Source organism: Pristis pectinata, chromosome 29 (assembly GCF_009764475.1).
Source record: "Pristis pectinata isolate sPriPec2 chromosome 29, sPriPec2.1.pri, whole genome shotgun sequence".
Taxonomy (NCBI): domain Eukaryota; kingdom Metazoa; phylum Chordata; class Chondrichthyes; order Rhinopristiformes; family Pristidae; genus Pristis; species Pristis pectinata.
The window spans coordinates 13,861,665-13,887,162 of NC_067433.1; the positions used below are offsets into that span (position 1 = coordinate 13,861,665).

The 25,498-nt window shown below is 42.3% G+C and overlaps 1 protein-coding gene across 1 annotated transcript in view; it reads right to left on the reverse strand.

The window, feature by feature from the left end:
* LOC127584212 (anthrax toxin receptor 1-like) overlaps positions 1–25,498 on the reverse strand; it is a 170,313-nt gene that overhangs the window by 76,931 nt on the left and 67,884 nt on the right. The window contains exons 11-12 of the mRNA XM_052040818.1: positions 24,384–24,453; positions 17,075–17,153 (exon numbers count right to left, since the gene is read on the reverse strand). Of these exons, the coding sequence (XP_051896778.1) occupies positions 17,075–17,153; positions 24,384–24,453 (149 nt within the window). The remainder of the gene's footprint in view (positions 1–17,074; positions 17,154–24,383; positions 24,454–25,498) is intronic.

Consider the following 25,498-nt stretch of genomic DNA (forward strand, 5'->3'; position numbering starts at 1 on the left):
GTTTTTGTTTTTATGAAATTAGGCTCAAACAGTATATTTTAGTTAAAATTCAAAGCAAAATAAGTGTGAAAAGACATTTTTAGTTTATTTACATTTACTGTATACATAAGGGCAGTGCATCAGTAGGCTGATTAGCAGCAACAGCCTCTGAAAATTTGGCACTTCATGTGATAGTGGGTACAGTCATTTGATTTGTTTTTGCTGCATTTTGCATTAATACTGTTTAGCCTTAAAATATGGAATTGCAATGTAAAACGTTGTTATTTAAAAGAGTAAGGAGATGATATATAGTTCAGCAATTTATTCAACGATTTATGCACCCATCGCTAGTGATGATGTAATGTTCATCTGAGCAATCCCCCCACCCCAATTCCTCATGGATGCTGGATGGCTGAGATTATATTGTATTAAAATGCAACTCTGCTGTAAAAGGCACCATAGCTTAATCCGAGCTGGACCTAGTAACCATGGAAAAGTATAATGTAAAAATTTTCTTGTAAATATGTCATGCTCTATATGTACTTTCATCACAATGACATTTCAGTTCTTTATGAGGCAAACAAAAGGGACATATTTACTTAGACTGTTTCCTTTACAATTCCAGGCAAAAGAATTTATCCCGGATAACAGATAGGCTGCAGGTTCATTCGTAGCTTTCAAAAGGGAATTTACTGAATGAAGAAAAAAAAGTTGCCTGTGTATGAGGAATGTGGGCCAGGTGTGATGGGCAAGGCAATCTCCTCCTGTGCTATGAATCCTGATATTATTGCCTCTACCTTTAAGAGAAATCTCAAAATCATCATTCAGTTATGCTTTTGGTCACCAATATCTCCTTACATCCTTTTGCATAGGAAAGTGTTGTTAACACCTCTGTAAAATTCCTAGCGCAACTTTACGTTAAAAGTGTTTCATAAAAGCAAATTGTTGTGTGGTATTCAGTGAATGATTCCTCATATATGCCCAGAAATTGGATCACAAGTCACCATGCATCTGTGTGCTCCGCAGTTCGATTTCAGATTCAGATTGCACAAAATCCACTGTTCTCAGAGCATCTAGTGATGCACAGAGATGCACAATGACAACCAATGTGCATCCAGAAGCCACTTCCAGAATAGGCCAAACAGATGAAGGCAGAGATTCATAATACACATGAGGCCAGCTTCAATGTTACTTAAAGAGAAATTGCTAAACAGGCTCCAGATTGTGGTGTCCAGCACTGGAAACTCAGAGGTCAGTTTACCATTACGTAATACTCCTGTTCACGACAAAGGCTCCTCCTCAGATCCCTTAACCTTTCCTGGTTGTGACATACATACAAGATTACAACTCTCACTTGATTCCATCCTGACTTCCAACTGGTACACTGCATTTCAACCACCAATGCTCAACCTTCGACACTCTTACCGAACTCTGACTCTCCCTCTGCCATCCCTGAGCCTTTTGATAACCTTCCACTGCTCCCCACTGCACCAACCCCCACCCACCCACCTCTGCAAATCTGTTTGTGCAATGGCCAGGTGTGCACAGGAAAGACCCCTCAGTGAGCAACACCATGATGCCATGAACTGCAAACACCAATGAATATGGCAGCAAACAGAACATTTCTCACCCACTGGGCTCTACCCCAATAACACACCTGAACATGCAGAAGCTCAGAGAATTGGGAATCTGAGCCTATTCCCACCTCTCTTGCTTAAAAGACACCGTGGCCCGTTATGATGAGACTGCTCTGAATGAGATCAATTTTCACCAAGGATCGATGTCTGCATTTATAAAATGAATTTTGGAAGAGAATTAGGGAGTTAAATCTTGAACTGGAAGGGCCAGCTGTAAATCTTTGTGGTTTTTGTGGAGAGCTGAAAAATGAATATGTTGGCTGTCTTCGAGATGGGATGTTTGGTTGTTTGTCTGTGCATGTACATTTTAGTCACAGAGGGTAAAAGAATTCTGTCGCAGGAAAAGATGGCAAAAATACTGCTTGTGAAGAGAACCATCAAATAAATCCTTTTTGTTATACTCCATGATTTCTGGCCTTTCTGTGACACATGCCAAGCAGATTGGAAGACAGCCATGGCACCAACCCAGAATCTGTGTTGCTAAGCTGGATCACTGGCCAAGTAATGTGAGGTAATTTAAGGTTTATGATAAAGAGGGGAAGGAATATGATGTGCTTTCAGATGACCACTTTCCTACTTTGTGGTGTCTCTCCCCCCCGCGCCTCATCTCACCCCTTCTTCTGACTTTTGAAAGGAACAGTGGCAGCCTTAACCAGGTCAAACCTTTCAAAAATAAAGACTGAGGGCTCTTCCTCTGCTGTCTTTTTCCGCCCTCTGACTCTTCAGACATAAGTTTTCAAAGCGGAAGTGGGAATAACTCACCACATCAAAGAACAACAATTCTGAAATCACGTCATCATTAAAGTGAAATAAGAAGATGTGCCGCTGAAGTCAGTAAGAAATAAATAGACTTGGTGGTCCAGTGGTGATGGTCAATGTGATAACAGCAACGGACGAACACTGATGGGAAAGAACCCTCCCAGTTCGACAACTTTCACTATGTGCTACACTATGTGCTAAACCATGTTATTTTGTACTGTCTTCCACCCAATCAGAGGGAAATAGTTATAACAGAATAACAATTTATCTGAAAAAGGTCAAGGATTACCACAGCTGCCACCTGAGATCATGGGCCACGTTTCTGTTTGTGCTGGGACGTTTGAGAGTCCAACAGTTGGAAATTAAAATTAACTACTCCCTTGTGATTTTCAGGAGGGTGGGTGGAGAGCTTCAAAATCCCTCATGCCAACCCACCTCCCCATTCCACAACAGAGTCCTACCACCCCATCTTCCTCCAGTATAGCATCTTAAACTGGTTGATGCATCTTGATACTATTTCCTCGTACCAGCTGAGGAGGCATTGACCTTTGACTTGAAAGCAGAACCACAAGATTACGTTACCATTCCCCTCCATCCCCACTGAGACTGGAGCTTGTCTAAAATATTTGGATTTGACTCAGTAGTGAAAATGTTCCAATCTTCTCAGCTGGAGACATCTGATGTGTGTGACACCCTTTCTCAGTGGGCACCAGTCATGGGCAGTAAGGGTTCACCCTGCTGGTGACATTCACTGACCCCTCCCCCCCACCCCCATTCATAGAAAATGCCGCTGAAAATGTAGTCTGAATTAAATCTGCCCAAAGCATTTAGATTCCATTTCCTGTCAGATGTGTTTCTAGAATTTTCTGTTTTTTTTCCCTAAATTTGATTCCCAGCATTTGCCGTACTCTGTTCAATTGTTTTTTTTATCTTTGCATTCAGTTTTTGGCCCCATTCTGTTCCTTAAAAGGGTAATGTCTGTTTGTATAGTGCCTTTTGAATCATTTTCAGATGGTTCCAATATGCTTTACAGCCAATAAAATACCTTGTGGACTATAGTTACTGTTATAATAAAAGGAACCATAGTAGCCATTTTAGACACAGCAAGATTCCACTGTAGCAAACTATAATGAATAGACTTTTGTTTTGTAATGTGGAGTGAGAGAGAAATATTGGCCAGTACAAAAGAACATGAGAAAATAAGAGCAGGAGTAGGCCACTCAGTCCCTTAAGCCTGCCTCACCATTCAATATGGTCATGGCTCATTGGTTGCTGGCCTCACCTGATCTTCTGTGCCAGTTCCCCATATTCCTCAATCTTTCAAAAAATTATCTACCTCCACCTTAAACATTTGTAATGATCTAGGGTCCACAACCGTCTGGGGCAGAGAATTCCAGAGGTTCACCCTCTCTGTGAAAAGAAATTTCTACACAGCTCTGTTTTAACTGATTGGCTCCTAATCTTGTCCCATCGTTCAGGAGCTGCCATTAGTGAAAACATCTCAACATCTACCCTGTCATGCCCCCTCAGGATATATGTCTCAGTAACGTCATCCCTCATCCTTCTAAACTCCAAAGAATACAGACTCAATCTGTTTAGCCTCTCTTGATAGGACAATCGTCCCCTTTCAGGAATCAGCTTGGTGAATCTTTTTTGGACTGCCTCAGGGATTACTACCCTACTACATCAACGATTACTATCCTGCTTGTCTCTGGAATAGCTTCAATTGATTTTTCACATTCACCCGAGACATGAGTTGGGGTTTTGGTTTATTGCCTCATCTAAAAGACATTTTTTTATTGTTGAAAAGTTTCAAGTTGATTCCCAAAGGTGTACAGAAACAGTGAAGTATGAAAATGTTTGACTTCATTGGAGTCACTGTCCCAAACATATTCTACGTTTCTCCTTGAAACTATGGTTTTAATTGAAAATTTAGGGCCCATGAAGACGTTACCACATTACATCTCCACCATTTTTTTTAGATTAATTTTCCCTGTGCTCTGCATGTCTCCATTAGAGCAGCAATATTCCAAAAGTCCGAAGTTGCTGCAACCTAGGGATGAAAAATTCTGATCTGAATGTTTTACATTATGAATCCAAATTTTAAATCCAGCTTGTGGTGGGGCTCACCAGGGAGACTGAATTTTGACTACAGCACGGACCGTTAACAATGTTCATCCCCATTACAGGGAACCAGTGTTCAGCTCAATGTTGCATTCCATAGCAAAAAAAAGTTTGGAAACCAGAAGTACCCATTTAAGAAGCGGGGGTGGTGGCGAGTGACATTGTAATACATCCCCATCCAGTGCTCTGAACGAAAGGAGGATCATTTTATTTGTAAATCTTGCTAAATATAATTGCACTCGACGTGAAAGTGAGTCACAATAGTACAGTTCATGATGTTTTGTTTCAGAAAAGATACCCTCATGCCTGACACTTAAATGGGAGGTTTGGGGTGGAAACGCAAAAGGTTGTACCTATTGAGGCAAAATAAAATTTGCTCCTCCGGCTTCAAGTTGGAATGTAAAACAGAGCTGCCATCAGATGGCCAGGCAGAGCAGCTGACTGTAATTTGATGCATACATGCAATCTCTCCCTGTGGTGAAATAAAATTCATTCCTATTCTGCCTCTGTTGCAAAATAAAGGCTGGAAAGAAAAATACAGTCAGTAAACATTGGAAATAGGTGGCAGAAATCGATGACAAGTCAGGCCACTTCTTCGCAGTGCCAACCCAACTCATTGCTGATGAAAGGGGTTCACACCTTGGTGTTAAAAGCAGGATTTTCTCATAGGCAGAGAGTCTGTTCTATACATTCGATATTCGCTGACCTTCTGGGAAGCCAGAGAAGGCTATCTGCCATGACTCATGGAAGGGTGACGCAGTAGAGCTGAAGAAAATACTGAAGATGATGGAAATCTGAAACAAAGAAAATTCTGGGAACATTCAACAGGTCAGACAGCATTTGTGGAAAGCAAAACAGTTAGTGTTTCAGGTCTGAGACCCCACCCCCCCCCGTCAGAACTCAGAACACCAGCTCTGACGAAGGAGCTTAGACATAAAACGTTAACTGTTCCTCTTTCTGTAGAGGCTGCCCAACTGGCTGAGTGTTTCCAGCTTTTTCTGTTTTTATTATATTTGGTAGAGCTGCTGCCTCTCATCCTTGGGTTCAATCCTGACCCGTGGTATTGTCCTTGTGGAGTATGCACACGTTCCCTCTGACCTTGCAGGTTTCCCTTTGGGTGCTCTAGTTTCCTCTTACATCTGAAAGATGTGTGTGTTGGTAGGTTAGTCACTGTAAATTGCTCTAGTGTGTAGATGAATAATAGAATCTAGGGAACGTTGACGGGAATGAGAGGAGATGTATTACAGGGAAAATTAGTGGGGGAATGGGATCCCTCTGTGAGTCACCATGAGCCAAAATGACCTCCAAGTACACCATAAGGAAATATGGAAACAACATGGAAGAGGCTATGGTGCCCATCGAATCTATGCTGCCTCTCAGAACAATCCCATCTCTCCCATTAACTTTCTTATGTGCCCATAGCCTGTTCTATTGTGACTCCATTAAGTTCATGCTGATTCTCCTATCATCCACTAGACTAGCGGTAGTTTACTGTAGCTGATTGGCCTACTGGTGCATCTTCGGGATGTGGGAAGGAAACTGGAGCACTTGGGAGAAACCCATGTGGTCATAGAGAATGAGCAATGTCCATACAGCCAACACCAGAGATCAGAATTGAACTTAGGTCACTGAAGCTGTAAAGATGCAGCAGCTCTAATTACTGTGCCTCTGTGGCCTCTTTAACTTTCTGTGACAAAGAACAAACCCTCGACACATTGTAGGGCCTGATGGTTTTCTTTGGGGATTACCTTCCATGGCATCAAGCAGTTGGGGCATCCACTACGCCCAAAACAAACTGTAATCATTCTTAGTTGTAATTATCTTCAACTCTTAATGGGATAAATGAGCTCTTCCTACCTGTATATCCTAACTGGTTGTCCTGGTGTTTATGCTCAAAAAATGTTGCCTCCTTCCATTCCTCTACATCTCATTATATCAGTATATCCTTCTGTTCCTCTCAATTCTCATTATTTATCTATGTTCCCCTTAAATGTTTTTGATTTTCACCTCAACCATTCCCTTTAGGAACAAATTCCACATTATAAACATTTTCTGAGTAACAGAATTTCACCTGTGTTCTTTACTAGATTTAACATTCCTGACTATGACTGTGAAAATGACTAAATGTCTACGACTCCTGATCCAAAACAATAAAAACTTTCTTTCTTCTTCTGTGTCTACACTCCAATGCTTTTATAATAAAGTTCTCTATCAAGATCATCTCTCTTTTTGAGAAAATAGCCCAAGCCTGCTCAGGTTTTGGTGATAGATTTAACCTCACAGTTCTGATATCACTCTTGGTAATCCTTTATTGCATTTTTAAGATTCCTACTGGGCTTGAATGGGTAGAGAGATGGGGAATATTGAATGAAGGGGATATAATCTCAGGATAAGAGGTCAAACTAAGATGAGCTTTGTGAACCTGGAATCCTCAACCCTATGGAGTTGTGATATTGAGTCACTAAATAGGTTAAGGGATGTGATAGTTTTTGAACTGTCACGTTCCTTCTGGTGAAGCTGCTCCCACAGTGATGTTGGGGAGGGAGTTTTAAGATTTAGATTTAGTAATGATAAAGAACTGGCAATATGTTTCCAAATCAGGATGGTGTGTAATTTAGAGGGGAACCTGCAGCTGGCGGTGTTCACACACAACTGGTGCTTTTGTCCTTCATGGTGGTAGAGGACTTGGGTTTGGGAGGTGCTGTCGGAGCAGTATGGGTGAGTGACTGCTGTGTTAGTAGGTGGTACGCACTGAGGCCACTGTGCACTGGCAGTGGAGGGAATGAATTTTTCATGTAGTTGATGGGGTACCTGTCATGTGGGCTGCCATGACCTGGAGCTCCTTGAGAGTTATTGGAGCTTCACCCATCTAGGCAAGTGAAGAATATTCTGTCACCTAGCTGACTTGTGTCTGCAGATGGTGAAAAGGCTTAAAAGTGTTAGGAAATGAGTCACTCTGATCTGCTCTTGTAGCCATAGTATTTGTTTGGCTGGTCCAGTTGATCTTATCAGTGGTTGCACTAGGATGATGATAGTGAGGGATTTGGAGATGGTAATGTCATTGAATGTCAAGAGTTGGTGGTTAGACTCTCTATCGGTCGAAATGGTTACTCCTGTCTCTTCAGTACTTCAGATGTCACTTGCCACTTACCAGCCCCTGTCTGAATATAATCTGGGTCTTGCTGCATGCAGGCAGGGACTGCTTCAATTGCTGAAGAGTTTACAATGGAATTAGCACAGTGAAGTCATTAGCAAACGTCCCCACTTCTGAATGCTACAGGAGAATCAAAAGTTTTGCAGACAGTCAAGAAAATAGAGTTGAGGCAACATCAGATTAGCCATGATCTAACTGAAAGGTGCAGCAGACTTGAAGGACTGTGTGACCATCTTCTTCTCCTATTTCTTTTGTTCTTACATCTCCTTTACCCTTTTTATAATATGCAGACCAGCGTTGTCAATCTACATTTGTTAATTTAAATACAAGGCAGTGAAGAGAGAGAGAAAAATCAGAGTCTAGTGGTGTGGAGGTGGGGAAGGGGTGACGAGGTACTACAAGTGATATTAAACAATTTTGAAATTAAACAGTTGTCATTTCCTATTTTTACAGTATTCTGTGTTGTCGGAGAATAGTCCAATAGAGGTTTATTAAATATGAATATACAGTGTAACATCTCCCAATCTTAGTGGATAATAGTGGATGCTCTTACACTTCATTTCTTGGCTTACTTTTTCCCATACCCTCTTTGGTCACCTTCCCTATAACAGTCCAACTACTGCCTCCATTTTAAGGTACATTAATTTCTGCTCCACAGTCACCTCGTCCTCATTGACAGCCACGGTTTTCCATAAGAACAAATCTGAAATTCTGGGATTTTCTGAAGTCCCACTCCACTCGAGACTCATTGCCTTGCCAACACATTTGAAGTCTTCTCCTATCTTTGATAGACTCATGGTATCACTCTTAGTACCTCGTCATCCCTTCCCCACCTCCACACCACCAGACCACTCTCTCTGATTTTTCTCTCTCTCTTCACTGCCTTGTATAATTTATGTATAATATGTATTCTGTGTGTTGTCTGTACCTATGTGCCTGTGATACTGCTGCGAGCAAGTTTTTCACTTTATCTGTACCTCACCATACTTTTGCATATGACAATAAACTGAACTTGACTCTCAGCTATCTTCATCCTAGTATTCCTCTTCAGCTAAACATTACAGTCTTGTTCTCATTATTTCTACCAGCTTTAATTGCTTCCACAGAACTTATTTGTTCCCGTCACCCTCCCCAACTTTACTGAAATTTACACAACCCAGTTGATTTGGTTTGATAAACATTACACAACATTTTTAAGTTTTTCCAGAGTATTACTTAATAGTTTTACAAATAGCAAAAGGTTGGTGGAAGCTATGCAGTAAGGCAGTAGTCCAATCAAACCATGCCCTGGTAGATAATGGGACTGTGGATAACAGAAGACTCCGCCACATTTTCCTTGACCCCAAATGACTGAAATCTGTTAATCCAAAATTATTGTCAAAAGACACTAAACTCCTAACTATTTGTCTGCTCAAAAGATTCATTTATTTTTGGCCTAGCTGATATAAAATCCAGTTTGGCACTTAATTGACCAGATCTGGTTGAAGGTAAACCATTCAATTTACTCTCAGCCAAAATACCAAATCCTCACGACTGACTGGTAACTTGTAATCACTTTGGTTCAATCATTGTTTCAAAGAGAGTAGGCATTCTGCTCGTATTTTTGAGGAAATAATCTCCTGGGGGCATGTGTATCATTTCTGAGGGTTCAGTAAGAAATTGGGGGAGTGATGTATATAAGAAGTAATGCTTCCCAACATAGCACATGAAATTAACGTGCAAATTTATTGAATTATTTGTTCACAAACTGACCCAGAATGATTGTATTGAATGGAAAGCTCTTGTACAAATAGAAGTGACTCTTAAAAAATCCCTTTCATTAACACATTGGTTTAGAACAAATGATATCACCACATATAGTCTTACAGCTCTGCGTTGATGTTTGATGTTGCACTGCTTATAGTGAGAGTTGAATTTACCTCTAAAAGAGCTCTGTGCTATTTTAGGGACTTATTGGTTTGGTCCAATGCATTAGGTATGACCTTTTAAAGAAATGAAATTTTAACAGGATAGAGGTGGTCAACTCAGGGCTGTGGGTCAAAAGGACACAGACAAATTTAGATTTGCAACACAAAGGGCTATCAACAGCTGGAATAGATCCAATTGACAGACCATTGTGTGAGCAAGAAGGTATAGTTGATAATCAGGAAGCAGCAGATCAAATAGGCTGAAATGTTTGCTTCATAAATACAAGTAGTAAAGGTATATAATTGTATTTGTATGGTTGCTTGGTAACACACTTATCATGAAGTCAAAAGGTCATGGGACACTGTCAAGCATGTTCTTCAGTGGAACTGCTCTGACTACAGCAGTAGATGTTAAAGATCTCAAGGCATCCCAAAAAGTTCTTGCGGTATTATGGTCAGTATTCTTTCTTCAAACAATAATACCAGAATGTATATTAACCAGTCATTCAACTATTTGTGACATTGTCCTGTGTTCATGATTGCCAAGAACATGAGATACAGAAGCAGGCATGGGCCACTCACATACACTCTGCCATTCAGTAACATAATCTGAATGAAATTCATTTTTCCAAAGTAAGAGAAAAAAATAAATTATGCGAAAGACGTCATTAAACTGGAAAGAATGCAGAGAAGATTTATAAGGATGCTTCCAGGACTTGAGGGTCTGAGTTCTAGGGAAAAGTTGGGCAGGCTAGATCTTTATTTCTTGGAATGTAGGAGATTGAGGGGTGACCTGATAGAGGTGCATAAAATCATGAGGGGTATAGAAAGGGTAAATGCATGTAATCTTTTTTCCCAGGGAAGGGGAACTAAAAACCAGAGGGCATAGGTTTAAGGTGAGAGGTAAATGACGTAAAAGTGACCTGATGGGCAACTTCTTCACACAGAGGGTGGTGCATATATGGAAAGAGCTGCCAGAGGAAGTGGTTGAGGCAGGCACAATAACATTTAAAAGACATTGGATCAGTTAATGGATAGGAGGGATTCAGAGGGATATTGACCAAACGCGAGCAAACGGGACTAGCTTGGTGGGCATCAGGGTCGGCATGGACCAGTTGGGCCGTAGGGCCTGTTTCCATGCTGTACGACAATTGCTGATCTTTTATCTCAGTGCCACTTTTCTGCACTAGACCAATATCATTGATTCCTTAAATATCTAAAACAAATCTATTGATTTTTTTTCTTAAACACACTAAGTCTATATAGTCCTTTTTCATAAAATTCCAAAGATTCACCATCTTCTCATCTCTATCCTGAGCAGTTCACTCTTTATTTTGAGACAATGATCCCGAGCTCTAGACAACATCATCCCAGCATCTACCTTGTCAAGCCCCGTTTCAGTGAGATCACCTGTTATGTTTCTAAACTTGAGAGTACATAGGCTTAGTGTGCTTGACCTCTCAGTATGGCAAACCTGCCACCCCAGGAATCAATCTGATAAACCTGGCCAACTATCAGCAGCTTGTACTTAGATAGCCTCTTCAATGTTATAAAATATCCAATGGCAATGATTGTATTGCTTTTGAATGTCAAGGGGAGGTGATTAGACTTTCTCATTGGTGAAGGTCATTGCTTGCACTAGTGTGGCTACTTACCACCTATTAGCCCATACATAAATATTGTCTGGGCCTTACACCATGCAGACATCGACTGCTTCATTTACTGAGATACTGCAAATGGAATAGAATATTGCACAAACGTCACTGAACATTTATAGGCAGCACAGCTGGACAGCACAGTGTTACAACTAATAGGGCTGCTGCCTCACAGCTCCAGTGATCTAGGTTCAATCCTGACTTCTGCTGCTGTGTGTGTGCAGTTTACCTGCTCACCATTGACTGCGTGGGTTTCTCCCTGATGTTCTGAATTCCTTCCACGTGCCAAAAAGAAAGTGCATCTCTTGTAGGTGGTTTGTAGAATTTATGGGAATGTGGGGAGAATAGGTTACATGAAAATTTAATGGAGGAATGGGATTACTCTACGAACTGGCATAGACTTAGAACATAGAACATTACAGCACAGTACAGGCCCTTTGGCCCACGATGTTGTGCCGACATTTTATCCTGCTCTAAGATCTATCTAACCCTTCTCTCCCACATAGCCCTCCATTTTTCTATCATTCATGTGGCTATCTAAGACTCTCTTAAATGTCCCCAATGTATCTTCCTCCACTACCTCTGCCAGCAGTGCATCCCACGCACCCACCACTCCCTGTGTAAAAGAACTTGCCTCTGACATCTCCCCTATACCTTCCTCCAATCACCTTAAAATTATGCCCACTCATGTGAGCCATTTTCGCCTGAAGAAAGACTCACTGGCCTGTAATTCCCAGGGTTGTCCCTGCTTGAACAAAGGAACGACATTTGCCACTCTCCAATCATCTAGCACTACTCCTGTGGCTAGTGAGGACGCAAAGATTATCGCCAAAGGTGCAGCAATCTCTTCCCTCGCTTCCCATAATAACCTTGGATATATCCTGTCCGGCCCCGGTGACTTATTTATTGGTGACTTGTTTTTCAAAAATTCCAGCATATCCTCTTTCCTCACATTGACATGCCCTAGCGTATCAGCCTGTTCTACACCATCCTAACAAACATCAAGGTCTCTCTCAATGGTGAATACTGAAGCAAAGTATTCATTAAGGACCTCCCCTACCTATTCTGCCTTCAGGCACGTTTCCCCTTTTATCCCTGATCAGTCCTACCCTCACTCTAGTCATCCTCCTATTCTTCACATACGTGTAGGCCGCCTTGGGGTTTGCCTTAATCCTACTTGCCAAAGCCTTCTCATGCCCGCTTCTAACTCTCTTAAGTCCATTCTTAAGCTTCCTCCTGGCTACCTTGTAACTCTCCAGGGCCCTGTCTGATCTTTGCTTTCTAAACCTTATGCAAGCTTCTTACTTCCTATTGACAAGATGTTCTACGTCTCTTGTCAACCATGGTTCCTTCGCTCTACCATCCTTACCCTGCCTCAATGGGACAAATCTATCCAGAAGCCCTTGCAAGTAGTCCCTAAAGAACCTCCACATTTCCATTGTGCACTTCCCCAAGAACATTTGTTCCCAATTTATGTCCCCAAGTTCCAGCATAATAGCATCATAATTCTCCCTCCCCCAGTTAAAAACTTTACCATATAGTCTGCTCCTATCTCTCTCCAAGGCTATGGTAAAGGTCAAGGAGTTATGGTCACTGTCTCCAAAATGCGCTCCCACTGAGAGATCTGAAACCTGGTCAGGGTCATTGCCTAGTACCAGGTCCAGTTTGGCTTCTTCTCTAGTCGGCCTGTCCACATACTGTGTCAGGAATCCTTCCTGTACACAGCGAGCAAACTCTGTCCCATCTATCCCCTTTACACTAAGGAGGTGCCAATCAATATTCGGGAAGTTGAAATCACCCATGAAAACAACCCTGTTATTTTTGCATTTCTCCAAAATCTGCCTCCCGATCTGCTCCTCAGTGTCTCTGCTGCTATTGGGGGGGTCTGTAGAATACTGCCAATAGAGTGATTGCTCCCTTCTTGTTTCTGACTTCCACCCACACTGACTCAGTAGACAATCCATCCAGGACATCCTCCCTTTCTCCAGCTGTGACACTGTCCCTGATCAGCAAAGCCACTCCCCCACCTCTTTTACCTCCATCCCTGTCCCTTTTGAAACATCTAAACCCCGGAATATCCAGCAGAAATTCCTGCTCTTTTGACAGCCAAGTCTCTGTAATGGCCGCAATGTCGTAGTTCCATGTACTTACCCATGCTCTGTTCATCACCCTTGTTTCCGACACTTCTCGCATTAGACATACTTCAGCCCATCGAACTGACTGCAATTTTGCCCTTTCAACTGCCTATCCTTACTCACAGTCTTTCTACACTCTGCATCTACTTCTACAGTAAATGCAACAACTTTTGACCTGTCACTCAGGTTCCCATCCCCCTGCCAAACTAGTTTACAACCCTCCCCAACAGTTCTAGCAAACCTACCCGCAGAGAATATTAGTCCCCCCTCCAGTTCAGGTGTAACCTGTCCCTTTTGTACAGGTTGTACCTTCCCCAGAAGAGATCCCAATGATCCACAAATCTGAAACCCTGCCCACTGCACCAACTCCTCAGCCACGCATTCATCTGCCAAATCGACCTATTCTTACCCTCACTGGCACGTGGCACAGGCAGCAATCAAGAGATTACCACCCTCCCAAAATTTTTATATTTATTTCAAGCAATTCCAACTTTTGTTCCGAAATCTTTTTTTTGACACTATTGATTCTAAAATTCTTTCATATATTTGGCAGAATAAAAACCCAAGGCTAAGTAAGAAATATTTACAAAAACTAAAAAAGGATGGTGGTATGGCCTTGCCTAACTTTAGATTATATTATTGGGCAATCAATATTAGATACTTAATTTTTTGGATACAAGATTCAGATGTAATTCAACGCCCCAAATGGGTACACCTTGAGTCCCAATCAGTACTTGAATTTTCATTAGTTTCTATTTTAGGAGCTCCACTCCCTTTTGCACTTACCAAATTAAGTAAACATATGATTAAGAGATTACTACCCTTGAAGTCCTGCTTTCCAGCTTCCTAACTAGCTCCCTATATTCCCTCTTCAGGACCTCATCTCTTTTCCTACCTATGTCACTGGTACCATATGTACCACGACCTCTGGCTGTACGCCCTCCCCCTTCAGGTTGCTGTGGACCCGATCCGAGACATCCCTGACCCTGGCACCCGGAGGCAACATACCATCCGGGAGTCTCTTTAACGTCCACAGAATGTCCTGCCTGCCCCCCCTTACTAGTGAATCCCCTGTCACTACTGCTCTCCTCATCTCCCTCCTGCGCCATGCAATCAGGCTCAGTGCCAGAGACATGGTCACTGCGGTTTTCCCCTGGTAGGGTCCCCCCCCCCCAACAGTATCCAAACCTATTCAGGGGAATAGCCACAGGGGTACTCTGCACTACCTGCCTATTCTCCTTCCTTCTCCTGACAGTCACCCAGCTACCTGCAATCCTGCAGCTGAGGAGTGACTGCCCTCCCTGTAGCTCTTATCTATGAACTCCTTGTTCTTCCGTAGGAGCCGGAGGTCATCCAGCTGCAGCTCCAGTTCCCTAACATGGTCTGTAAGGAGCTGCAGCTGGATGCACCTTGTGCAGATGTAGCTATCAGGGAGACTGGAGGTCTCCCAGAACCCTCACATCTCACAAGGTGAACACACCACTGACCCCGGAGCCGTTCTAACTACTGTAGCCTGGTACTAAAGGAATAATCAAAGAAAGAAAGAAAGAAACTAACCAGAGACTCTTCTCGCCAAAGCCTCTTGATCCAAAGCCTCAGTCCCCCACTCGAATACTAGCCCGCTCCCAAAATGGCCTCTCTGCTTATACCTACCTTCCTTTTATTTGCTGCTGTTAATCAGCCAATTAACTGGTAACAATTTGCAAATGTGCCTCACTTAGACTCTTGCAAGGTGAAACTCACAAGCACACGCACAGAGACTCACGTCTTTTCAAAGTTCCTGCTCCAAATCTTGATGGGCTGAATGGCCTCTTTCTAAGATGTAATGAGAAATAGAAAGTCCCCATTTCTGCATGAAAGAAGTCGATGAAGCAACTAAAGAGGATTGGGCTTAGGGATGCGATCACATTCTTGGATAAGAATGTACAAGGCTTGGTTAGTAATTTGCAGATGACACTGAAATAGGTGGTATAGTGGACAATGAAGAAGGTTGTCAAAATTACAAGGGGGATCTTGATCAAATGAGTAATTGGGCCAAGGAATGGCAAATGAATTTGGATAAGTGCGAGGTGTTTTGCATTTTGGAAAGTCAATCAGGTAGGACTTGCACATGGCAGGGGCCCTGGTGAGTGTTGCAGAACAGAGTGGACCTTGGAGTACAAGTACATGGTTCCCTGAAAGTGAAGTCACAGGTAGACGGGGTGTGAAGAAGGCTTTTGGCACACTGGCCTTCATAAGTCAGGGCATTGAGTATAAAAGTTGAGAGGTCATTGTGTGTTGTGCAGGACGCTGGTGAGGCACTAGAGGACTGTCTTCCATTTTGGTCACCCTGCTATAAGAAAAACGTTAGTAAATTGGAAGAGTGCAGAAAAGATTTCCAGTGTTGTAGCCAGAACTTGAGGACTGAGTTATAGGGAGAGGTTGGACAGGCTAGGACTTTATTCTTGGAGTGTAGGAGGCTGAGAGGGGATCTTGTAGAGCTGTATAAAATCCATGAGGGGCATAGAAAGGGTGAATGCACTCAGTCTTTTTCCCAGGGCTGGGGAATCAAGAACTGGAGGGCATAGGTTTAAGTTGAGAGGGGAAAGATTTAATGGGAACTTGAGAGACAACATTTTTTACACAAGGGATGATATGTATGATTCCCTTGTATGATATGATAAGGAATGAGCTGCCAGGAGAAGTGGTTGAGGCAGGTACAATAACAACTTTTAAAAGACAGTCGGACAGGTACGTGAATTGAAAAGGTTTAGAAGATTATGGACCAAACGCAGGCAAATGGAACTAGCTTGGATGGGGCAACTTGGTCTGCATACACCAGTTAGGGCCGAAGGGCCTGTTTCTGTGCTGCACCACTGTATGAACGTTGCTGCCAGTGCCTAAATTGGCTGCTGGTTTTCCTAAATTACATCAGTGATATCAGGTTTTTCACTGGCTGTAAAACTTGGGCTATCCTGAAGTCGTGAGAATCTTACTTTTTTTCTATTTGTCTCTGACTGCATTGCCCTGCTTAGTATTTGTTTTAATAATGACCAGTATATCCACTGGGAGTTTTCCACACACTTGCAATTCCACTTTACAAAGATACAAGGCTGAGTACTGAATAAGCAAGCACATCCGACAATATACTTTGGTATGGGTTTAGTCTCATTGCAAGGAGCCAGCTGCCTCATTCAATCAGACACAAAAAAAATGCAAAAATCTGAACAGCGTCAATACAATATTCCAAGAGTATGAAGGGATTAATTCCCTCTGTACCTTGGTCTCAGGAAAGACAGATAAAGTCCAGATACTGCACGGGGAGAAGTGAAAATGGAAGAAAAGTCTCAGCCAATTCTCTTGGCAACCCTCGAATAAACCAGATTCTTTCCTCTTTATTCAAGAGTTATAGAAAATAAAACATAAAGAAATTCACAAGTCTGATCCAGGAAAATTCTTCGGTGTTGGAGAGGTTTCAAGGCAGAATGAGCTGATATTCCAGAGAGAAAGGACACATATGATGGAAAGATGAGTGGGCAAGTAAAAGGTGACAAATTTGTCAGCTTGAACAGCATTTCCCCTTGCTCCAAGAAAAATCACTGCAATAATACAAAAGAGGAAGATGAAAATTCAACTTGTAGTTGTGTTGATGCAAAAGGGATTTCATCATTTAAATTCTGCAGATGAAAAATCCTGTAATGGGTTAAATCAAATGTAAGATTTTTAAGTAAACTAGTTTACTCACGCAGTGGACGGTTGTGATGGTGACGGAACTGGAAATGAAGCTAAGACCATCATTCATGCTAACCTGCAAGAATACCTTTCTGAAAGAAAATAGAAGATATTACGTTAAGCTCCTGATGAAATCCAAGAAAAAAAATGAAAACATACATTTATTTAGCACCTGATTAAAGGTAAGATCCTTATTAGTTACATGCACATTGAAACACACAATGAAATATATCTATTTGCGTAAAGTGTTCCGGGGGCAGCCCGCAAGTGTCGCCACGCTGCCCCCGGAACACTTTACGCAAATAGATATATTTCGTAATATATTTCGTGGGCACGCATGCCCACAACTTCCTAACCCGTACGTCTTTGGAATGTGGGAGGAAACCGGAGCACCCAGAGGAAATCCACGCAGACACGGGGAGAACGTACAAACTCGTTACAGACAGCGGCCAAAATTGAACCCAGGTCGCTGGCGCTGTAATAGCGTTACACTAACCGCTACACTACTGTGCCTGTCCAAGTTCATGAGTTTTAATTACTTATTCTGTTATGGGGATGTGGGCAGTACTGACAAGACTAATGGTAATTATCTCTCCCAAATTGCATTGAGAAGGTGATGATGAATGGACACCTCCTTTCTGCTGAAAGTACTCCATTATGCTATTGGATGGGGATTTCCAGGATTAAGATCTAGTGATGATAAAAGAATGTTGAGGAACCTGAAGGTTAGAGTGTTTTCATGCACTTGCTGCCTGTCTTTTTTTAGTGGTCGAATCATGAGTTTGGAAGGTGCTGGAGTAAGCCCAGGCAAGTAATTGCAGTGCACTTGTAGGTGATACATTCTGCAGCACAGCACTCTCATGGTGGAGAAAATTGAGTGGCGGATTGGATGTCAATCAAATGGGCTGATTTGTCTTGAGTTTGTTCAGTGTTGCTGAAGCTGTGCTTTACATAAAATACTTGTCCTGAAGCATAAGTATTGTGGCATTACAGAGAATAAAGAATCCAAATTGGACATAAAATACCCCTGGAGTTACAAAGGAGAGTTGCTAAATCACATGTAGCATGTCTAAATGCCGTGATTTATTACAATACTGAGCATAGTGTTGAAGAAAATTACTGCACTCTCTCAGTGGAAGATCACAGGCTCATACCACAGATCAACAATCTGGCTTTAAGTAAGCACAAACCAGTTAATGATCATTTCCCTATTGACTCCAGTATCTTGAGTCAGTATAATGGAAACAATATAAACCCTGACAGAGACAAATGTTAAAAGCCAGCTGTCTTTGCCTTAGAAACACTGTCCAAAGTTTTGAAGTCTAACCCCCACAGTAAAGACTATAGCACTCACCATTGAAACAGCAGCAAAATGTGACTCTGAAGCATGGTGTGTGGTCACTATTAGCACTGAGCATCAGCCCTGTCAGACGTTTTGTCCAGATACAAAGCAGGGAAGAGAAGTCATGACTGACTACTCTGTCAATGGGCTGCTAGTTTTCTGTTGTCCCTACTAAAATCAAAGACTTAATTCTCATTCTTACCCCAGACAGATCAACCTTTCAAAATGAGCAAGCTGCTAATCTTCAGAATTTGGTATGATCAAATAGTCAAGAACAGTTCACAAGACCAAAATCTGCTTGGACATCAAGACATTTGCCCTTTGGAATATAAGCCATGGAAAAACAAAAGAACTAGACAATTATTATTTTGTTTTGTGTCCTCTCACCTTCTAAAGATGCTGAATCTTCCTGTAACTTGCTCTGTAGGCAGCAGCCAACTTTGAAAACATTCTCTACAGGCTATCTTTCAAGCTTAAGGCCATTAGGTGCTATCAGGTTATTTAATAGGGAGATAGCAGGCAAGCTTCAGCCTATCATATCTAAAGACTATGCTCACTTTCCACCACAGATCACAGATACAGAGTTCCTTATTTACGTTGTTACATTTCTCATTAACTTAGTCGTTTAAAGATGTGAATTTAATCAGGAGAGCTTAATGTTCCACAGATAGAAATACAGAAACCCTTGAGTGAACATCAGGCAGAAATCTAATCAGCAGGTTTGGGATGGGGTCTGCATAGAACAACATTCCTGGGAGTGAGTTGCAGAGTGGAATGTAATCTTAGGCAGAATATAATCAGCTGATTTATACATACATTGGACAATGGATGTTTGTGAGGAATTAAACCAGACTCCAAATCATTCAAGGAGTTCAGACAGTTTATATATAGAATAATGGACAAGTTAAGGGTTGGTTGGCTTACGTACAGAACAATAGATACATGGAGCAAGTTACAGGCTCCAAGTTAAGTGAGTGCTTCACATTCAGAAACTCAATCCAAAGCAGTCAGATTTACAGATGAGTCCAAATCCATACAGAGAGCAGGATCAAAGTAGGAAGCTCTCAACCAAACAAACAAATTGGAGCCATGTTTTCTCTCTCTTGGATTCATGATGCAACTCCAGCAGAAGTTCATTATTACAGCTGAGAATTAAACCAGGACTTGGTTAAGGGTGTCTGTGAACTGATATACCAGAAGGAGCAGGAGATCACAGGAATACTCCTTCCTCCTCCTTCTCCCTTCCCTTCCCTCACCCTCAGCCAGATGGTGATCGGTTGCTGGAGCTCTCTGCAGAGGTAGAAGGTGCCTGAGATGAGTAATACAGGTATGCATAGCTCCTCTCAGATATTAAGGTGAGGTCATCAATGAGGACACTAGTGGGTCCATTCCAGGTGTAATTGTCGGGAGGGTTGCCTGTAGAATTTCAGGCCCGGCAGTGAGAGATAAATTACAGTGCTGGTGGATATAACGAATTTCATTTTGGAAGCAACCTTAATCTTTCATGAATAGTTAAAGTAGATGCTGTAAGTGATCCAGGAGCTTTCCAGGTTTCATGCTCAACATGCCCCACAACTCAGAGCAGCAATCAGCCAAACAAACAAAGGGCTGAGCCACACAGCCAAATAGCATTCAAATGAAATAAAGTGTCTTCCAAGTTGTCATGGAACTGAAGGAATAATTGCCTTAAGCATGTGGCAGCAATGGACTGTGGAAGCAGCATGAGCCAAAGTGACAGAGATGGAATGTAGGGGAGGTCTAATGGGCATGCTGTTTTCTTTCCCAAGTGAGAGGTATTTAAAAAAAGAATATATATTGTGTTTCATAGCATGACAAAGACATAATCACATTGCGGAAGGGGTCCATTTATTAATTCAAAATTGTTTGGAGAGGATTTTCCAAGGATTGGCCTGGGTTCCATGCAATCGATTCTGGTCCTTTCAAGTATCCACCTCCATCATCTCCATGATCTTTCACACTGGATTGCACATTGCTTATAAACTTCGTTTTGCTTAATTTTCTCTATTCCCTCTGCTACAATCTTTCCACTGCTTTGTAATATGTGGTCTCATCCTTCCACCATCAGCTTCACCCAGCCAGGCAACTGGGTAGGTTGTAACTATGCTCCAACGGTTACCTTCTCTGTGTGTTCAAAGGCAAATATCTCTCTACACCAAATTTGACTGAGCTGAAGATCTCAGTGTGATACATCCCTTTCCCTTCACTCAGTCATGGTGCTCGCAAAGCCTAGAACCAAGTTCATAGCTTTTGCTATGTTGTTATTATTTTAGATTATTCATGTAATGATCCAGGTAATCTTTTATAGGTTTTATTTACACTCCTGATCTCTTTGAGGCATTGCATAAGACTTTATTTCAGGAAAGAAAATTTAACAAGCTGAAAACCTTTCAGAAAGGGCTTTAGGTCTGGCACAGTGGCACAGCTAGTAGAAGTTCAATCCTGACCTCTGATGCTGTCGGAGCAGAGTTTGCACATTCTCACTGCGAGCACATGGGTTTCCTCCGGGTGCTCTGGTTTCCTCCCATATCCCAAAGACGTTCAGGTTGGTAGATTAAACGACCGCTGTAAATTACCCCTCGGTGTTGGTGAATGGTAAAATTTAAGGGGAGTTGATGGGGAGACTAATACAGGACTAGTGCAGGATTAGTATAAATGGCTACTTTATGATCAGTGTGGACTCGGTGGGTTGAATGGCCTGGAACAGCGCTGATACAGCCAAGAGTCATAAAAGGATATACAATACAGAAACAGGCCCTTTGGCCGACAATATCCAAGCCAACTATCCTCCCAACTCTACTAATCCCATTTTCCAGTACTTGGTCCACAGCCTATTATACTTTGGCAATTCAAGTGCTTGTCAGATATATCTTAAAATATTGTGAGAGTACATGTCTCCACTACACATTCAGGCAATGCATTCTAGTTCCCAACCATCCCCTGGGCAAGAAAATTCTTCCTTAGATCTCTTTTCTCTCACCCTAATCCTATGCCCTCTGATTTTAGATGCCTTTGCTATTTGAAAAGCTTCCTACTATCTGTCCTATCTACCATTCTCATAACCTTGTGTACCCCTACAACATCCCTCCTCAGCTACTCCAAGGAAAATAAACCCAGTCAACTGAGTCTTTCCACGTGAAATGTTCCATCCCTGGCAACAACCTGGGAACTTTCTGTTTCCTCTTCAATACAATCATGTCCTTCCAATGCAATCAATCTTTATGTACTATATAACTCCCTGATTTGAGAAGAATGATTTGAAACAAGTCAGCAAAAAAGTGGTTACCCTTGTTGAAAAACACTATGATGCTGGAGGAACTCAGCAGGCCAGGCAGCATCCGTAGAGAAAAGCAGGCGGTTAACATATCGGGTCAGGACCCTTCCTCAGGACTGAAGGTAGGGAAAGGGGAAGCCCAATATATAGGAGGGAAAAGCAGAGCAGTGATAGGTGGACAAAAGAGGGGAGGCGGGGTGGGCACAGGGTGGCGATAGGTAGATGCAGGTAAGAGATGGTGATAGGCAGGTGTGCAGGAGGAGGGGAGACCAGATCCACTGGGGATGAGTCAAAGGTAAGGAGAGAAAAGAAGTGTGGGGGGAGGGGGGGTAGAAAAAAAAAGAGAGAGGCTAGGAAAGGGAAGAAAGGGAAGAAAAGAAAAGGCATGTTGGGGAGGGGGAAGGGGTGAGGGGATTACCTAAAGTGGGAGAATTCAATGTTCATTCCGTTAGGCTGCATCTCCCCGTTGCCAGTCACTTCAACTCCCACCTCCCACACTATCACAGATATGTCAGTCCTTGGCTTCCTCCACTGTCAGGAGAATTCCAAGTGCAAACTGGAGGAACAGCACCTCGTTTTCCGTCTTGGAACCTTGCAGCCTAACGACATGAACACTGAATTCTCCCACTTTAAGTAATCCCCACACTCCTTCTCCCCCACCCCCACCCCCCAACCATGCCTCTTCTTTGCTTCCCTTTTCCAGCCAATCTCTCTTTTCTCTACGCCTTTTTTTTCTCTCCTTACCTTTGACCCATCCCCTGGTGAAGCTGCTCTCCCCTTCCCCCACACCTGCCTATCACCATCTCTTACCCACATCTACCTATCACCACCTTGTGCCCACCCCGCCTCCCCTCTTTTGTCCACCTATCACCACTCTGCTTTTCCCTGCTATATATTGGGCTTCCCCTTTCCTTATCTTCAGCCCTGAAGAAGGGTCCTGACCTGAAACGTTGACCGCCTGCTTTTCTCCACAGATGCTGCCTGGCCTGCTGAGTTCCTCCAGCATCATCGTATTTCTCATCTAGATTCCAGCATTAGCAGTCCTTTGTTTCTCTGGTTGTCTTAGTTTCTCAGCTTTACTACCAACTCACTTGAACCACACAATTTTCCTTTTTAGCCTGCCAACTATTCCATTTTGGTTAATGAAATGTATCTTGGCAATGTATCTCCACGTCTGTCAGTTTCTCTAGTATATAATTTCATCAAGACAGTCCAATTTACTTAGGTAGATATAAAACAGCTTTATGTGGAGCAAATTATTAAATGTTTGAGTGAAGGGACATTCTCTCAATCAGACCCTGAAATCCACTTATTCAGTCTGAACTTTAGTTACAGTAACTCTATCAAATTAAGCCAGGGCACCTGGCTTTGAAGTCCAACTTTGGCTTCAACTCAGTGGAAATGGTAAGAAATATGGGGAAGCTAGGTCCTTGCCAAGCAATAAGCCTAGAAGCAGGCGTGTGCTTATTCTCTTTCAAAGTAACCCTGGACACTACTAGAAAAGAATGAGAGAGAGAGGCCCCTCTCTCTGTATACTAGCCTCAGGATCGGGGAAAGAGAAGTTGCAATAGAGGCAAAAGTATATGATGTATTCTTCCAAATTTTGGAACAAAAGGATTCCACGGGCTTGTTTGCACTAGTTGTTGGTGGTTGGGAATGTGGGTGGTGAATAGGGCATCAGAGGGTTCTGGTTGGATATGCAGATAAGAACCTTGGATTGTTTATCCTTTGAAAATCACGCTGGATTGGCAAGGTTTTGGGCATTGGAAGAGAGCTATGCTAACTCTTCACCTGTTGAAGCCAAGGCAGACAAAAGTCATTGAGCTCTGGGAGCATGCAATTCTGCTGCTCTTGTGGAGGTGGTCAGCATCAACAATGGAACCACAAACTCCAAAATGGCTCATAGATGTCAGCAGTATCACAGCAGCTACAAAGCTAAATGTAAAAAACCTTCCCAGAGGTATAGAAGTTGAGCAGAGTGGGGAGGATAGGCAGCAGTGAATGGAGTTAAGTGGATATTAAATAATAATTCAAGGACCTTTGGCATGGTGTATTCCATTGTTTGCAGCCGGTGACACAAGTTGCACACTTATGAACCACTCCTTAATATTTTGCTGAGTGAAGAAAAGTATAACAAGTAAAATGTGCTCGAGTTGGAGGGATGGGGCGTGGAATAGTGTCAGCCTAAACTGAGCAACAATGTAAAGCAAGAGATCAATGTTATTTTGCCTTGAATTTATCCCACATGGATTTAATGTAGGATTGCGGAAATAATGTTTGCATTAAATCCATTTTCCATTGCACTAGGTTGGCAGGACAGTGGTGGGAGAGGGGAAGACACAGTCTGCTAGTGGATTTGGTCTGTTGGGGATGTTGCTGATGTGCAGGGGATTTGGTCAGTTGGCAAGGATGGTCTGCTTGGACTTATTGCACTGGGGTCGTTGAGAATTTACTCTATTGGGGAGAGGGGTTTAAGGGAGTGGGGTGGTTGGTATGTTGTGGACTTCATAGTCGACACTAAATAGTATCTCATCAAGGGATGTGATACTCATTGGGCCATTCAGACAAGCTTAAATTTATAATGGGCTTCCTGATCATTGATATTACTCATGACACCATAACTGCTTATTATGAACAATTCCCCTTGGATTGGGTGGGGGCAGGAAGAAAAACAGAACCTCAACGTACCTGTCAACCTCTTGCAATACTGGAGCAGGACAAAGCAAATAGGTGTCCTTTACCACCAAAGGCTTCTGAGCTGGAAGAGATGGAAAGACTCCTGTGAGAATGCCAGAACCATTTCAGAAAACCACAAGCACACAGGGCCTCTCTTGGGGTCAAGTAATTGAGCAGCCAGTAAACTATCTTCTTTGTTAAAATATCTTTCTCAGTACCCTGCCTCAAAACCACAAACAAAATTTGTTTTTCATTTACCCCTTACTTGTGATTAAGAGGAAATAATATATTGTATTATACAGCTCCTTTATCGCAGGCTTGTAGAAATCTTTAAAAATGAATGTCTGGATCAGAAAGCCAGAATCAGTAGTGACGGGGGGATATCTTAGACTTCCAGAGGACATTTGATAAGGTGCTGCATCAAAAGTTATTGTGGAAAAGAAAAGCACACAGTATGGGAGGTAACATATTGGCATGGATAGGAAACTAACAGGAAAGAGAGCATGACTTTTTCTGGTTGGCAAGATGTAACAAACGGTGTACGATGGGGATTGGCGCTGGGGCTCAACTTTTTATAATTTATGTAAGTGACTTGATTGAAGACACTGAAGGTTTGGTTGTTAATGACACAAAAACAGGTAGAAAAGCAAATTGTGAAGAGGACATAAAGAGGCTATAAAGGGATATAGAAAGGTTGAATGAGTGGGAGTGGGCAAAGATTTGGTAAATGGAGTAAAATGTGGGAAAATGTGGAATTTTGGCAAGGAAACTCAAATAGCATAAGATATGTGGTGAACTCACAGACCTCTAATGCAGAGGGATCTGGCTGTCCTGGTGCACAATTTGTAAAAAGCTAGTATGGATGTACTGCAAATAATTAGGAAAACTAACAAAGTTATTTTATATTGCTAGGGGAATTGAATAAAAAAGTAGGGAGGTTCTGTTTCAGTTATATATGGCATCTGTGAAACTTTATCTGAATTATTGCGTACATTATCGGTCTGCTTTTTTAAGGAAGGTAGTTAATGTGTTGGAAGCAGTTCAGAGGAGATTTACTAGCTAATACTTAGAATGGATGGGTTGCCTTATGAGGAAAGGTTAGATTTGCTGGGGTTAAGAAGAATGAG